The sequence below is a fragment of the Xiphias gladius genome, chromosome 11 (genome assembly GCF_016859285.1).
Source record: "Xiphias gladius isolate SHS-SW01 ecotype Sanya breed wild chromosome 11, ASM1685928v1, whole genome shotgun sequence".
NCBI classification, from domain to species: domain Eukaryota; kingdom Metazoa; phylum Chordata; class Actinopteri; order Istiophoriformes; family Xiphiidae; genus Xiphias; species Xiphias gladius.
In genome coordinates this window covers 2,776,078-2,792,248 of record NC_053410.1, presented here as the reverse complement: position 1 = coordinate 2,792,248, position 16,171 = coordinate 2,776,078, and the positions used below count along the sequence as shown (strand labels likewise).

Genomic DNA, 16,171 nt, shown 5'->3' with positions numbered 1-16,171 from the left:
TCACTACTGATACAGCTGACGTAGCCACAAGTACAGTGAAGCCTTTAGATGAGACAACTATTTTAACAACAGCGTTTTTTGCAAAACTGGTCGCTGATGGGGAGGTTCATCGAATTCACAATCCCCGAGACAACCTCCAGTGGATGTTTTTCAGATGGATTACTAGATGATTTGTAATAAACTAAGCTTAATACGAAGGCGGGATTTCATGAAATACATAGAAAGGACAGAAAACTACAGGCCGAACTGGGTAACTGGGTCCAGAACGCATTTGCTTTCTGGACAAGTAGTTCTCGGTTCATTTTCAACGCATGCCAAATTTCCCTATGTTTAGCAGGGACATATGTATCCCAAACAGTCATCTTTGCTGCCAGTGCTTTCCAGTGGTCAAACATGGTACTGCAAAAAAACCAAAAAAAAACACACACAAAAAAAAAACCGCTCCCTCGTAGGCCGTCATTTTAAAAAAACCTAGAGTATAAAACTGGTAAGGACACCTTGAAGTGCACATGGTCAGAAGCAATTTTTATGAGCCTGATGCCAAATCAAGGTAAATCCTATGGGGAAAAGAGACTAATGGCACATGGCAGAGGAGGGGAAGAACCCCACGCTTACAACTTTGCAAGTGTTCTTGCCACCGAGTCCAGACGGTCATATGATTGTAAAGTTAGGTCACGCGAGGGTTACAAGTACTGTACACTGACAGTGTAACACTATGTCATTTGTTCTGGGTTATAATTACACTCAACAGCTTTGGCCGACATCAGGCACCTATTGTATATCTGTGGACAACTTTTATCGAAGCGACTGGATGACATTTTGGTCTCTCCATTTTCATAATACTGTGAATCCCACGTCTTACGATTAGCTACAGTGGTCAGAGCCCTTGATGCAGGTGTGAGTGACGTTCCACATGACAGGAACACAGCAGCGATGCGACCAAGCTTCAGCCAGAATCTCCTCATCTGACCAGCTCGGTGTGGCTGCTGCCCCTCTACCGTCGCTGCTCGTAATGGTTACAGCCAATGCACCGTGTCTTGAGGCATGTAAATATATATCTATATATTTTTAAAAGAATGACTTTGTGACTTTTGCTGAACTTCCCGTAGCAGCTTCACTGTGCTCCGCCGTTGTTGTGTCAAATTTGTTTCCCCAACGATCTGTGCTTCTCCCGACCTCATCGTGAACCGCAACAAAGCCCCATTTAGGTTAACACCCCATGTTCAGTTAGAATCAATAGTTTAGTTAAACAGCGTCAGACTTCATTCCAGCATGAAAAGGCAAATGAAAACAGACCAGAAATCAGCTAGGCTGCTATCTGTCAGATGATCCTAGGACGAGAAACTTAAAGAAGTCACGATGCCTGATTGTTACTGGCCATTAGCAGGCGGGCTGTCAACATTGGCGCCCAGGTCAACCTCACGTTCATCCTACGGGGACACACTGGACGTTGCTTTTGAGGTTTATTTTACAGGCAGTTGTAGTTTCCAATGATTGTTAACTGCATTTTCAATTTTCAAAAAACTATAAAATATGGTGTCGTAAAAGTGTTGTACGATTAAATAAAGCTCTCCTCTGTACACAACGCATTCAGGTGTCACATCTCACACCTAGAATTTAGCGTTAAAGTGGAGATTTGTAGGGACTTTTTCTTTTTTCCTCCTTTCCTCTACATGTTCTCACATTTTTGTTGAAGTTCGGGGAAATGCAACGTCTCGTCTTGCGACATGAGCCGATGCACCTAAAGGGTCTTTTTCTGTAAAAAATGAAATTTGTCCAAATATAGACTTCCGGCTCACATCATGTCAGGCGGTCTATCTAACTCCACAGCTATCCCGTCTTTCTGTGCGACCTCGTCGCCATTTCACAGTGTGTGTGTATGCAAGAGATACTCGGTATTAATGGACACTAACTTGCCGCTGGGCAGCCACAAGAAGAAAAGCTCATCCCTGTCGTCCAGCCAACAGCCTACCTACCGCACTGCCCAAAAATAGGACGCCCCTAATTATTTTACCCAAACGGCTTCATCGTATCTTGAAGCCATTTCTCCTGTAAAAGTTGAAGAGGAACTACTCCCATTACGGCAGAAAATAAATCCGACAGTTGTCTAGCGTGTCTATTAGTCGCATACCCATTCTCCTGTAAGGGCCAGAACCATTTTCTCAGGCTGTTAGCTTTCATCAGATTTTCTGAGCTCTTCGTCATGACACTCTGCAGCTGTGGCTCAGCAGGTCGCCCACTGATCACAGGGCTAGGTGGTTGGATTCCCAGCTCCTCAGCTCCACTGGTCCTTGGGCAAGACACTAAACTGTGAGCGTGTGTGTGTGTGTGTGTGTGAATGATTGAATGAGGGGTAATGTGTAAAGCGCTTTGGATGAAAGCGCTGTATAAATGCCCTTTATGTTCAATGACACCGCTAATTCCTGGCTGCCGAACTGGGAACGATTCCGTTCCCAGTCCATTTCTGCGGTAGAGATGTCAGGAGACTCTTTCAACCCACTTTCGCTCGTCAGGACTTTATTTCCTCGGTGGCAGCAAAACTTATTATATGAGCCATCAGAAACTTCCACGGAAGACTTTTTAGAAATGAGACATTAAAGCTACAAACCAACCACAATGCAACACTTTGTAGGAGCTGGTGCTACGCTGCTGCTCCGTCCATAAAAAAAAAAAAACGAACCTGCCTTGAACATAATATGAAATGTGAGTTCCTGAAAAAAAGTGTGATACTTAAGGGAGACGACAGCTGCCTTGTTTACAAGCACATCTATGCACGTAGTCCATTTTGTGAAAGTTATAGTGTCTAAATACTGTCTCTGAGGACAAGTGCTTCCATCGAGGGTGTTTAAAAACTCTGTTCACTCGACTGTCTAACACAGCGTCAACATGAGAGAGGAGACATTGTCTGTGGTCATCCATCGGTGCTGTGTGGAAAGTAGCCGCTGTCATGAATCACTGAGACCTCGGCAGCTGTGTCACCGACTTTAAAAAAGAACAAAAAAAAGAAAAACAGTCCTGGCCACAGCTAACAGAGCTAACCATAGCCCACGTCAGTCCTGTTGCTGTTCGCAGCTGGAAAGTATCTCGCAAATGCAGCAAAGTGAAGGGGCCATTTGCGGCCCAATCTCCAGCACAGCGTCCTGTTACTTCTGAAATTCGTGTCATGATGGACGGTCTCTATGCCTTCCCTTGCCAGGGGCTTTAGCAGAGTGGAGGTGGGATGAGTGACAGCCAGCCAGACCGATGGAAACCTCAGGGTCCTCCCTCTGAGAACGAGTTTCTGAACGAGGGCCAAATTCAGCCCGTACCTGGTTTTCAAAACTGGCACAACGTGGCAGCCTGATCAAAACCTCTGAACATTTCATCTTTACAGCCAAATAAAAATCTGTCTCAGCAAATACCGGAGGCAAGATATCAGCCATGCAATTTCTCAATCCTGATTTATTTTTAAAGAACATCTGCTTGAAGGCAGCCGTAGCAGGCTTTTTTTTTTTTAAGCCTGTGTGTGTGTGTGTGTGTGTGTGCGTGTGTGTGGGTGCGTGTGTGAGCGGCAGACAGCAGCGGCCAATCTGCTGCCTGGGCATTAAAATTACATGTTGTCATTTTTAGCGAAGCGGCTCGCACGCACATCCGGGACCGAAACGGTTGAACTTGGGGCAGTTCCTTGCACCTAACTGCGGCGGGTGCACAGGTGCGATCCACGCGTGCGTGCGTGCGTACGTGGGTTATCCCCCCAGTTCTGGGGATTTTTTACACGCGAGACAAAAAAAAAAAGAAAAGAAAAGAAAAAGAAAAAGAAAAGGCAGCTTTAGCATTTTTTAAAATAAGTCATTCATAAGCAATAAGCCAGCGAGGTGTGTAGTCACCTGTCTGGCTGTGGCACTGATCGCCCCCTCGTGCACTCATTCATACATTCATTCCAGGTAACATCCTAAGCACTTTGCTTCAGATGAGGCAAAGCCGGAGGAGAGAGACTATAATCCCTCTCCTTCCCTAAACCCGGTGTAACGGGCTATTTGCCAGTAATTTAACGTAGCAGCGAGACTGACTGATGCTCCGCGGTATTACACGCAGATGTGGTCACGGGGACGTCGGCGGACTGCACTCAACGCAAACAGCGTAGCAAACCAAACAAACAAACACACAAAAACAACAACCTTACAGGCAGGGCGGCACGCGGCGGACCTCGCATCAGTCACCGACTTACTTGAATCTTCCCTGACAGTGCTGGCACCGATCCCCGACCCATCCGTGGTCACACACGCAGGTCCCGTTGATGCACTTCCCCGAAAAGCAGCTTTTATCGCAGGACTTGGACACCGATGAGGCTTCCGTGTGCAGCACGAGATGAAGCATCACAAACACTCCCAGGTATGTCTTCAAGGCGTCCCGTGCGCTCCTTCTGGACGACACGGTCCAGGTGCATAGATGTACCTCCCCAACATCATCCATGATGGACGAGGAGTGTCTTTTCGCGAGGCGGGGGAAAACGCAGCCGTCACCTCACGCCGCGAGGGGATGTGTGCTCATCAGCGGCGGTGTCGGGAGGCTGGAGTCGCCTACCTGTGACGCCTGTGGAAAAGGCGCAGGAAAACGGTAATTACGCACTGTCAGGAAATGCCGAGCGGCGTGGAACAGGCTGCGGGGCAGGACAAAGACACATGCAACTTTGATGGAAACAGTTTAGACCTTGAAACCGCTGCAAACGCGTCTCCCAATCGGACCATCCGTTCCGGGCAACCGGAACCCTGTTACGCGCTCTGCGGCGCGTCCCCACAAGTCTTCCAGATAACTTCTACTGTGGTCTGGGTTCCGATGTAAACACACGACCGTGATCGGATGATGCCCCCTCAACGTCAAAGACCACACTCCCAGAGATGAAAAACAGAACCACGGAGCCCTGGTGATCGGTGCGCGCTGCTCTGCGGCTGGACGGGTTCCCAGACAAAGACGTGCCCTATGCCCGGGTTCGTTATCGGAGGATGCCGCAGCTCTGCCGGAGCGGCGTCCCTCTCTCTCTCTGCTCCGTCTGCTCTCGCTCTCCGGTCCACCGCTGGTTTCTGACTGACTGGGGAAGCTCCAAGCCCCGAGCATGAGCAGTACGGCCAGGCGGTTAAAGGGGCAGTTCCCTTTAAACGTCAAAGGGGACGCAGCAGGCGCGGACACCGAGCCACGGACAAAGCCAGGGACACTCTTATGCAGCATGGTAGCAGCATGTTCTCCTAGTGGCGGTTTACACTGCGAGGCGTTTAGACCGGCAGATGTTCCGGACTCGCAACAGAAGAACGAAGTACTGAAGTGGGCTTTGTCTGTTTCCTTACAATAGATAGATACGTGGATCATGTAGGTTCTCATTGTTTCCCAATGGATGAAGAGGAATTGGTCTTACTGACAATAAAAAGGCTGTTTTTCACACAGAGGCAGTGCATCATATGTCAATCGGGCACAATTACTCTCTGACATGTCCAGAGGGGATCGGGGTGAAGGTCAGTTCTGGTAACACCTGCGGTATTTCGTCCATTTTTTTGTTTTTTGGTCAGGATAAACACGTAACTCTTAAAATCCTCAACTCAGTAACCATTCCTCAATTTTCTTCCAAGTTCCAACACCGGGTCTTTAGTTCTTCAAGGCTCGTAAGTACAACAGTACTGTCAAAATCCAATTTCGTTGCCCGGTCAACAGATGTGTTTTGCATGTTCACCCCCCCCCCAGACACACACAAACACTCACAAAAAGTTATGAGAAAGGGTGACCACAGGGAGTGATGGGTCATAAAACTGCAGCAAAATGGTAATTTCTACTGGAAGGATTGCTCTGAGACAGTTCAAAGACATCTTAACATATCAGCGTCCTCACTAAATCCATCACAGCAAGGTCTGGATCAGTGGCTCAATTATTCTCTATTCCGTGTCTATTTATTCATCGCCAGCTGGGAGAAGTATAAGATCTTGACTGATCAGTGACTGTCGGTGTCCACGCTGTTCATCTATCGCAGAGATCAATCAGTGATCACTAATTACTTGAGATGAGAAAGGACGCATTTAAATCAGCAACTAACCTCTTTTTTTTTTTCTGACCTGACTCTCTGCCGGGATGCGTTTGAGTTGATTCGGAGACAAATATGACAGGAACATTAAAAACAGATTGACGCAGCAGAGGCCTCATTACCCAAACTGTCTTCCTGATTTATAACTTCATCTGACTCTGAAGGCTTTAAAGACACAGAAACGTTCTTCGGAGCCAAGCAGTGCTTTTGGAATACAAAGCCAAGATTTGCATCTGTGCTCCCTGAGGCCTCACAAAAACATCCAGCGAGCCAGAGCACGATAATCCTCAAACCGAAAGACAGTCTCCTCTCAAAGCGAGACACTACTCTGCTGCAGCGCGATGGGGATTTTCACCGCGAGATACTGATTGCAAAAGTTACATATCAGAGCAGAGGCCCGGTGACTCACAAGGTGTGAACATATACTGTTGCGTCGATATGCTAACTCAATCCAGCTGCTCAAAAGACACAATTTTATGACTTTGCCTCATTGCCCAATAGAACTCCAAAGCCCCGAATTTCCTCCCAGATCACTGTTAATGTTTTCAAACTCAAAGCAGCTGTTTTCACAGTTTACAGTTATGTTCCAAAACATTAACAGTAAGGTGGGAAGAGGAAGTTTGGGGATTTTGCGAATGGATTTTTGCAAATGCCGCTGGGTGCTACAACAATATGAAAAGAGCCTTTATTGATTAAAATTGTTCTGGTTAAATATAGGCCAGGGGTTTGGATAAAGTTTCATTTTCTTAAAAGAAATGAAGAAAGTGGAAAATCTAGCAGCTAAAAAGCGTTGGATATTTTTCTCAGCAGCTGGTGGAGACCAAAGCAGAGCTAAAAGGAGCATGAGTATTGAACTTACATTCATCGGGTGGACACAAACAGAAAAATAACTTAAAAAAGGATGGTAATGTGGCTCCGCGTCTGGTCCATTTGTAAATAGCTAGATGTTTGCAAACACATTAGCCATATTAACTTTGTAAGGTGTCGGGGAAGTGTGCGTGTCCATCATCTAGATTTTTTGCCCCAGAGTGGCCAAAAATCCATTAATGTATTTTTTAGATAAACCAAGTCATGTCATATTTTAAACATAAAGCTTTTGCGCTTCACATGTTCACAGGCTCCCATGGCCATCACCGTGGCACAAATCTCCAGTTTAAAAACCATGATTACATGAGGCCTTAAAAATGAGTCTATAATTTCTGGTAAATATAATTAGTAAATGATGGCATTCATTTTTGTATAAATACATATGAATTTTATTATGATTAGGCCCCCGTTACATTTCTTTTGATTTGAATGAATGTAATTCTGATCATACATAATACTGCATATTCCTCATATATATTCCTTCCACTGTAGCTATTTCATACTGCCACGCCTATATTTGGCGATCAGGATGTGCCAAATGAAAATGAGTTTCAAGACATCAAAAACGTGTTAGAACTGCCAAGTTTACTTGACCAATACGACAGTTGACAAAATGATCTCACTTCAAGGTTAATTTAATGGAAGTTCTGGAGCTTTCACTCATTTCATATGATCTTCATCAGCAGGTGGATTTTGTCCAGCTGTCATTTTTCAGATTACTTTAAAGTCTCCTTCATTCTCCTCCATGTTGGTCTAAAAGTTAATTTTAGAAGTTCATTGTTGACCTTGGAAACAGCAGTTGACAAAACAATCTCACCTCAAGGTGCATTTTGTTCATAGGTGTTTTGGAGCTTTCTATCATATTACATGAACTTCAAACAAAAAAGAGCCATCTTCAGCGGCTATATATGATCAAGAATCAATAATATTTTGATATTTTCTATTTTAAATCACACAAGTTCAAGAATGAACTTTGAAGCACGATTCATATGACTGTTGCAAAAAATATTTTCATAACCTTTTCCCAATTTTCCACCAGTATGATTAAGGTTTGGTTACGTTTAAGCGACTATAACTACTTGACTAAGGTTAGACGCACAATTAAAAGAAACCAAAGCTGACTGCTTTTGTTTTCATGGATTTTTTACTTCATATTAATCTACAATATTATTTTTATTTTACATCCACTTTCTCATGAGAATCTATCCAAATGTGTTTGTGTTGTTTGCGAATTTAGTGGTTTATAAGAGCCACCTCAAAAGTGTCCCATTTACTACTGGATCTTTTCACAGTTTTGAGCTAGTAACTTAATAAAACTTAATAAACCTAATGAAAATTTAATAAAAACGAGTATGATATCCCAGTGTGTTGTATGGTTATCTATGAACTCCCTAGACCTTGTACAAATTTTATGAATGAATTCTGCAATCTGCTTTCATCTGTTGTGCTCAAAGATCTACCTCCTGCTCTCCATCATTCAAATTGATGAGCCCCCGTAATTCCCTTGCCACTGATTTTCTTAATACTGACTAATCATTGAACCTACTGCAACATGTTTTCTTGATGCTTGGCCCAAATCTAACTCTTAGTCTTACTCTCTTACTCTTCTTACTCTCTTGCATTTGATTGATTTCTGAAAAGAAATGTAAAAGTTTTTTCAAATTTTAATCCTCGGAAACAAACCATACAGTCTCGCATCTTTAAATAGCACTGTGCAGCTCAGTTCTCGGCTCTTTTCTCTGATTTGATCACGATAATTCCTAAGTTTTCCAATATCAACGACTCCATTAACCGGTTTAATGATTTGTGCACCTCTGCTCTTGATACTGCGGCACCAGTTGTCCGTCCGTCCCCGTGGCTCGATGATTCCATAGGACGCCATAGAGGACTCTAGAAAGGCTGAGTTGGAAAAACAACAAAACAAGCCTCCGTGTTCACTACCTTCACACGAAGGAGCTATTACACCATATTTAATCAACTCGTCAAAGATGCAAAGAGCAGCATATATTTCTGGTCTAATCAACAATAACAAGCAAAGCCCTACGTTATTGTCTAACACTATTGACACATTTCTGAACCCTACTCATTCTTGATTTACAGCCACTTCCTCTGATGTCTGTGATAAGTTCCTAAATTTCTTTGTTGACAAGATCAGTGGTCTTACATCACATTCAACCTTGGAGTTTATCACTTTGATCAAATTACCCAGCCTGTTCTACTGTGAGTTCAACCCCACCTCAATGCATGAACTCTGGGATATAGTCTCTCATATGCATCCATCAACCTGCCCTGCTGATATTATCCCTACTAAATTTCTTGAAGAGGCTCTGCCATTAATTTCCCCCTGTCTTCTCTCTATCATCAACCAATCTCTCTCGTCTGGCTGGATACCTGATTATTTCAAGACAGCCAGTCTCTTCCTTCTCTTAAAAAAACCCTCATTATATAACCACAGACATAGCTAACTACAGGCCCGTTTCCAAACACCCCATCATTTCTAAGATTCTCAAAAGAATTGCCAGTCACCAGCTTCTCCAACTGGTTGAGGAAAACAATATCTTACATATATATTCAATGATGAATACCAATCTGGCTTCCTTCAAAAATCAGCACTGGAACTGCACTGCTCAAAGTAACTAACGATATTCTTATGCGTGCAGATAAAGGTGAATATTCAATCCTAATTTTTCTTGACCTACCCGCTGCCTTTGCCATTTCAATTGACAGACTATTGAACTGGTTTGGTATCTCTGGTACTCTCACTCAAATGGTTTTCCTCATACCTGTCTGACAGAACACTGACAATCATGTGTCTTCTTCTGCTCCTCTCTCATATGGGTTCCCTCAAGGGGCAAGCCTAGGACCTATTCTGTTTTCACTATAGATGCTACCTCTGGGCCACCTGCTTAACTCCTCCAGTGGTATCTCTTACCATTGCTATGCTGATGATACGCAGTTTTACTTCTCGGTCACACCTCAGACCTCAGGAACCTTACCACCCTTCACAGCTTTCTACCTTCCGTTTAAAAACTGGATGCCTCAAAAATTCCTCCATCTCAATTCTGGTAAGACTAAGGCCCATGTGATCGGCCCTGACTGTTATTAAAGAGGTCAGTCTCTTTATTGGCACCCCTTGCTAGCAACATAAAGTCCACCTCTAAGAATCTTGGTGTTCTTGTTGTCCAGCACTTGAACTTTGATCCCAAGCTCTTTCAGTCTTATTTCTTTTGGTTGAGAAATATTGCTCAAATCAGACCTATGGGTCAGCCGCATCACCCCAATTCTTGGCTCTCTCCTTCGGCTTCCAGTAAAATATAGAATTGACTCCAAAATTGTATTAATGACATACAAGGCCCACAGATCACCTGATCAAGGCCTTCTATCTGTTCCCCGGTCCTATTTTAAATCCAGATGTTACCGTGCTTTTGAGGTTGTAGCTCCTAAACTCTGGAACAGCCTTCCCCTTTCCATTAGATCTGCTGAATCTGTGGTTTTGTTTTAAAGGGCTGCTGAAAACTAATTTCTCCGGATTAGCCTTTTTGTAAATACTCTATATTTTCCTTTAGTTGTATTTATTTTGGTTGTCTGCTTTAATTAATGTTATGTGTATGTACAGCGTGTATGAAGTTACTGGTATGTATGTATAATGGTTGTATTTTATCCTATATGTGAAGGGTTCTGTAACTGTGTTTTTTAGAAAGTGCTATATGAATAAATTATTCATTTTTACTGCTTTCCCGACAGTTTAGAATCACATTTAGATCTCCAAATTACTCCAGTTGCTTCTTATTTAGATTCTGTACTATCTGACTGCAGTCAGATAGTACTGGCAGTCAGCCACTTCTTGAGGAAACAGCTGGTTTATTGCAGGCTGACTTTTCCTTTCCAGACCCCTCCTGGGACACACAGCTCTACCTCCTGCTCTCCACGGTGCACCTTGATGCTGCTAATGCTGACATACACCTCTTTCTTCGCCCTAATTTTACACGTTTTTTGCCAGCAACAAGACCATTTGCCTTGCTTCTAAATTAGGGAGAGTGTTTATCAAATGTCGTGTGATGGGAATATTGATCTGGGTTCTACATTGCCTTGCAAGTCGAGACAATGACAAGGTCAAGGATATGGAGATATGCACCTTTTTCACATCAATATTAATTAACTTTCTTGTGGGATATGAAATGGAAAATGAATGGTTTGTAGGAGTTTGGTGTCACAAGTGTCAGTATAATGAGTAGATGAGACTGTGCAAAGAGGAGGTCTTTTCTGTCACATTTAACAAAATACATTCGTCTTTGTTGGTTTTTTGGACTAAATGCATACAAATAAAAGTCATCAAACTCCTGTCTTCTCAGTCGTCTTCTACATTTCCAGTCTGGAAGGCCTGATGAGCACAAGCTGCACAAATCTACGAGTTTAAATCTCCAAGGGACAGCAAAAAGTGATATTAAACCTCACGGTTAGCCCGTGGGAAATTGGTTAGGCTTGTTGTTATTCCTGCTGCTTGAGTTGAATCCCATTATAGATCGTTTTTAACCTCCCCCCAAGGGCCAAAGTAGGAATATTGATTGGCTTACACAAAGAACTTACTGTGAGGGAAATGAAAAAGAAGAAAAAACTAATATTGATTTTTGACAGTTTGTTTATAATTAAATTGAGGAATAACTAACTGCACCGGAGGGATGTGGATGGATGAGGATTATCAGGATATGCAGGATACAGAGCAGGTAGATGCAATGTCAGTGGTTTTTTTTTTGCCCATCATCTTTCTCTTTGTGCTCATATTAATGTCTTTCCCTGCCAGCTGGGTGATGTTTAATCGAGCAGATGTGCCATAAAACATACTGTAAAGACTGCACATTCTATGTCACCATGGCCATTTTTCTAGATACATAGGAAGAACACACGCGCGCACACACACACACACAGACACACACACACACAAACACACACACAGTCAAACACATACTGATGTAGAATTCGAGTATGGAAAGAGTCGGTGGATGGCGGAAAGAGAGGAGAATTAAATGGGCCTCGGGAAAAGATTATAAAAAGATTAGAATGTTTGATTGGAGTTTGGTGGCCCCTGCTGTTTAATAGCTGCTAGTGCAACTGATGCAGAAACACCCTGTTAAGACAGAACAGCTTCTTGGTTGAACGTGAAGATTAATTTTTGACCTTGGAAAGAGTCGTTTGTAGTTTTACATTAAGGTCCGCTTGATGGATTATTTTTTTCTGAGCTTCCAGCTACATCCCTTGGCCTTCAGCAGTGACTGGATTTTGCTCCGGATTATGAGGATATGACACTGAGCAAACTCCGTCCGCTGATGATCCAGACGTGATTTAGACCTTCAGGGAAAAAGAAAAATTCGGAAGTCCTTGTGTTAACTTTTTGGGTCAGGTGATATTATTGGCTTGAGTTGGTTTGAGTTAAAATCTAACTAAGATTATGAAAATAACAATGGAAAATAAAATGCAGGGAGAGGAAAAAAACTATGAATGTAAAATATATATAACAATATTGACAATGCAAAGATATATTGTGCGTTAGAACATGAGAAAAAAAAAAAAAATTCAGACTTTCCTCTAATTAACCCAATTTGCTAGTGGGTAATTTTAGGCACTTCTAGAATTTTAAAAATTATTCAAACAAAACAAAACAAAACCAAAAAAAAACACTGGTTGAAGATGTCACAACTGTAGAGATATGCAAATGAATATGATTCGTCACGTATAGACATTGGTTTGCTTTAAGGGGTCACAAAAGAAAAACTGACCGCTGCTAGTTGGAAGTTTGAGAGGATGAAGATTAGATTACTGTCTGGTGGAATAAGATTTCATTAGCCTGGAAATACGACCTAAAATGAAGATTTCCCTCATTGGATTCATCTTTTATATAAAACTATATATCTGGAAAATACTGCTGTCAGAAACTGTGACAACACTAAGCCTGATGCAAACAATTCCAACTCTCAATCATCAAAAATTCAATTTTAAGAAGTGAGAGTAAAAATAGATAACTCTGCCTGTAGCTGTTTGGGAACAAATAACTGTCTCTTGTTCTGGTCTCGACTTCCTCTTTGATTCACAAAAAGAATTTTCCTTTCATTCCTGGAGCCACTTAAAGTGGAAAAAAAAAAAAATGTTCCTTTCGTGCTGCAGAACAGTTATTTTCCTGCAGCTACGGGGATGTTACCGTCCTGGTGTGACCATAGTTACAGTTGTGATGACAACTGCAGAATGATCCCATCCGCCGCTGCCAAGCCATGTTTGTTTGATTTGAGACAAGCTGAGTGAGAGGGGGGGAGAGGCAAGGACATGGTCGGTGTCCAGGGGATTTCCTCGGCCTGTGATTGATTCCTCTCTGCAGAGCTCAGTGACACATTGGCCGATGCGCTTAATAAGAAAACAGATTTGAAAAATGAGCGACAGAAGGATATCGTTGCTTTCGAATCAAGGAGAAACACAGAGAAAGAATATTACATCCAATACTGTAGCCAAAGCACATTAATGGGAATATTGTTTCTCTCGTCAGCCAAAGAAAAATGTTGGGCCCTTTGTATAAAAAGGAAGCTTTCCATTTGTTTTTCTGCATCAGAGGCGCAAAAATAGACTTTTTAAGGCTATAAACTACTGACTGAACTTCCACTAAGTCCACACTAGATGGTAACAAATGACGGCAGCCCGCACAGGCAATCCTTTGTCGTTCTGTCATTAGTAGAAGAAGAAGGATCAGGCTGAAGGAGGAATCTGCAGAAAATTATCTTCCCTCAGTCTGTAGATAGAAAAAGAAAAATTTGCTTTACAAAAAGCCGCAGCGTCGTGCCGCACAGAAATGTCATCCGACTGTGAAGTAGATCGTAGGTAAGGGAGAGTGATAGTGGAGGGAGCCGGACCGATGTTTCATCAGTTGGAGAGTCGCAGAGATGACTCTGTACGTCGCCGTCCACCCTGTGAGAGCTGGTACGGTGCACTGTAGAAAGCTCCGATGGCTCAGGTGGTTCAGACGCAGGTTTGGCACCTGAAAGGTTAAAGGTTATTGGCCCAAGTCCCGATCGGACGAGGAAAAATGCGTCGTTTGCCATCAACAGTCACAAAAGGGAAATGCCTTTGTCGTGCGTGACTCTGGAGAGGATATTTTTTACCGCAGCGCTGTACGTGTAGGATTCTTAATGTCACTGGAAATCTTAACAGTGCCTATTGGATTGCTTTGTATCTTTTTTTTTTTTTTGCAGTGGGTCTACGAGTTGTCTCGGCTTGTAGTTTTAAAAGTTCACCAGGAGGGGTCGGCGGTGTGCAGGTTTTAAACGTGCCCGATTGCACAGTGGCCTCTGGAAGCTGTGGAGTGACATCTCTAGCTGTAGCTGCCCGACACTGTCCAGTATGTTTCAACGCTTCGCTCATGCATTACATTTGTTTTTCTTTTTCATTTTCTAATTTGATGAGTAAATTAGTACACGTCTAAAATAGACCTGTTGACAGCAGACTGCTTCCCGCGTGTCTGTTACAGATGGCAGACGGTGAGGCCGTTAAGACTCTTTTAGCTGCAGTTTCGTGGATTTCCTCGAACTTGACTTTAAAGTTTTCAAGATGAAGTCAGCCCCCGTGTGCTGACAACTTTCTGGGGACCAGGAGATTTACAGAAAATCCAAATCCGGCGATTCATTTTTGCAGTCGTGCCTGTACAAACTGTACATAGTCAAGTTTTAAAGCTAAAACGGGGGACAGAGACACAGATGGTTAATTTGTATGAATTGAAAAAGAGCCAAAGGCGGTGGACACCTGACTAATTAAAAGGTGACTGTATATAGGGTGTGTTTTCTTCTTACTGAAAAGCTTTGCAATGAAAAAGTCCTCTGGCGAATTTGAGGAAATGCTGATTAAATGGATCAGAGTATGTTCGGTCTACACACTGACCACGATGTGTTTCTGAATTGCCCCGTCTCATATTTCCCCTGTGCCGCACACTGCTTGGATGCAGATAATGACCGAACGCTGTCCGTGCTGTTACATGTGCCGTTCCTTTGTGGAAAATGTGAATTAGTCCTTGGCCTTGCGCCGCATCTGCCAGACACGGTATGTTCCTTGCGCTAATGATCTAATGTCACTGAGACACATTCCTGACACCCGTGGTACACGAGATGTCTGACCCTTCGTCTAATATTGTTTAAAGTAAGACTAACCTCTTCGATAGATCACAGTTTGCCACTTGTGGCACTCGTCAAACACACACACAAGTCTCATGTATGCGATCCAGACATTTGTCTGTGCGGAAAATGCAGAAAATCTAATTCCTCTGGTATTTGCCTGCTCACGTGCTATGTCTGGCCCCTTGCATACAGGCCATTTGATTTTACTCTGGTGGGAATTAAAAAGCAATGACTCTACGGGGGCCCGGGCTTAGCGACGGTGTGTTGGGTTCCGGCCCTGGAGACTCGTGGCACCACTTTTCATTCGTGAAGTCCCTGATAAAACTCCCGTAGCGCAAGGCAGTCGTGCAGGTGGAGAGTCCTGCTCGCAGCACACACTCGGGGGGGCCCCCTTGGCGGAGAGATCTCCGTCAATTTTATGTACGTGTAAGTAACCCGAGTAAGTGGAACGACTGAATTTGACCCCGGGTAGACCAGACTCAAGCTCTGGATGACGCGGTGGTGATTACGAGGTTAACCATCTAAGTTACCGTGAATCTAATATTTCTGCCCTATTAGAGCAGGAACTCGGGCAAAAAACAAAGACCCACAAAACCAGGTGACTTGACCGAGTTGTTCAGTTATTTGTGCAAAAGGAAACGGCTTTTTCTATAGTCACTGCATGAACCACCCAGTGCAGCACACAGCATGGTGGTGTGGCTAATAAGCAATATGGCATGCAATCATCTCTTTGAAATTCCACACATGCCTCACATATCTCTACATTCATCCCCTAAGGCTCCATCTTTTATGGAGTTGGCAATTGGCCTTTATTGAGTGGATGGATGTTCATATTTCTGCACCTGGAGCAGCGGGGGGGGGTGGGGCCTGGGGGGGGGCATCTAGCTGGCTCTCATCCATATTTCAGCGTAGACAGCGTTGTTTTTTCAGCCTTTATTTTTCTGCAAAACAGGGACCGCACACCTGTTTCGCTGCATTTCCAGCAGTTTCACGGGCACAACTGGCCGCTGCGGCAGCGCGCGGCCCTGCGCGTGCTGCTCTGCGACCCCACCTGGGCGGTGACGGGGAGCCTTGCTCAAGGGCACCTTGGCGGAACGCGGGGCGTTTTATT

The 16,171-nt window shown here is 43.7% G+C and overlaps 1 protein-coding gene across 1 annotated transcript in view; it reads right to left on the bottom strand.

Annotated features, from left to right (window-relative positions):
* The window catches only part of atrnl1a (attractin-like 1a), a 242,246-nt gene extending 237,781 nt beyond the window's left edge, over positions 1-4,465 (bottom strand). Inside the window, exon 1 of the mRNA XM_040139682.1 lies at positions 4,208-4,465. Coding sequence (XP_039995616.1) covers positions 4,208-4,452 — 245 coding nt within the window. The 5' untranslated portion in view covers positions 4,453-4,465. The remainder of the gene's footprint in view (positions 1-4,207) is intronic.
* Between the last annotated feature and the right edge of the window lie 11,706 nt (positions 4,466-16,171).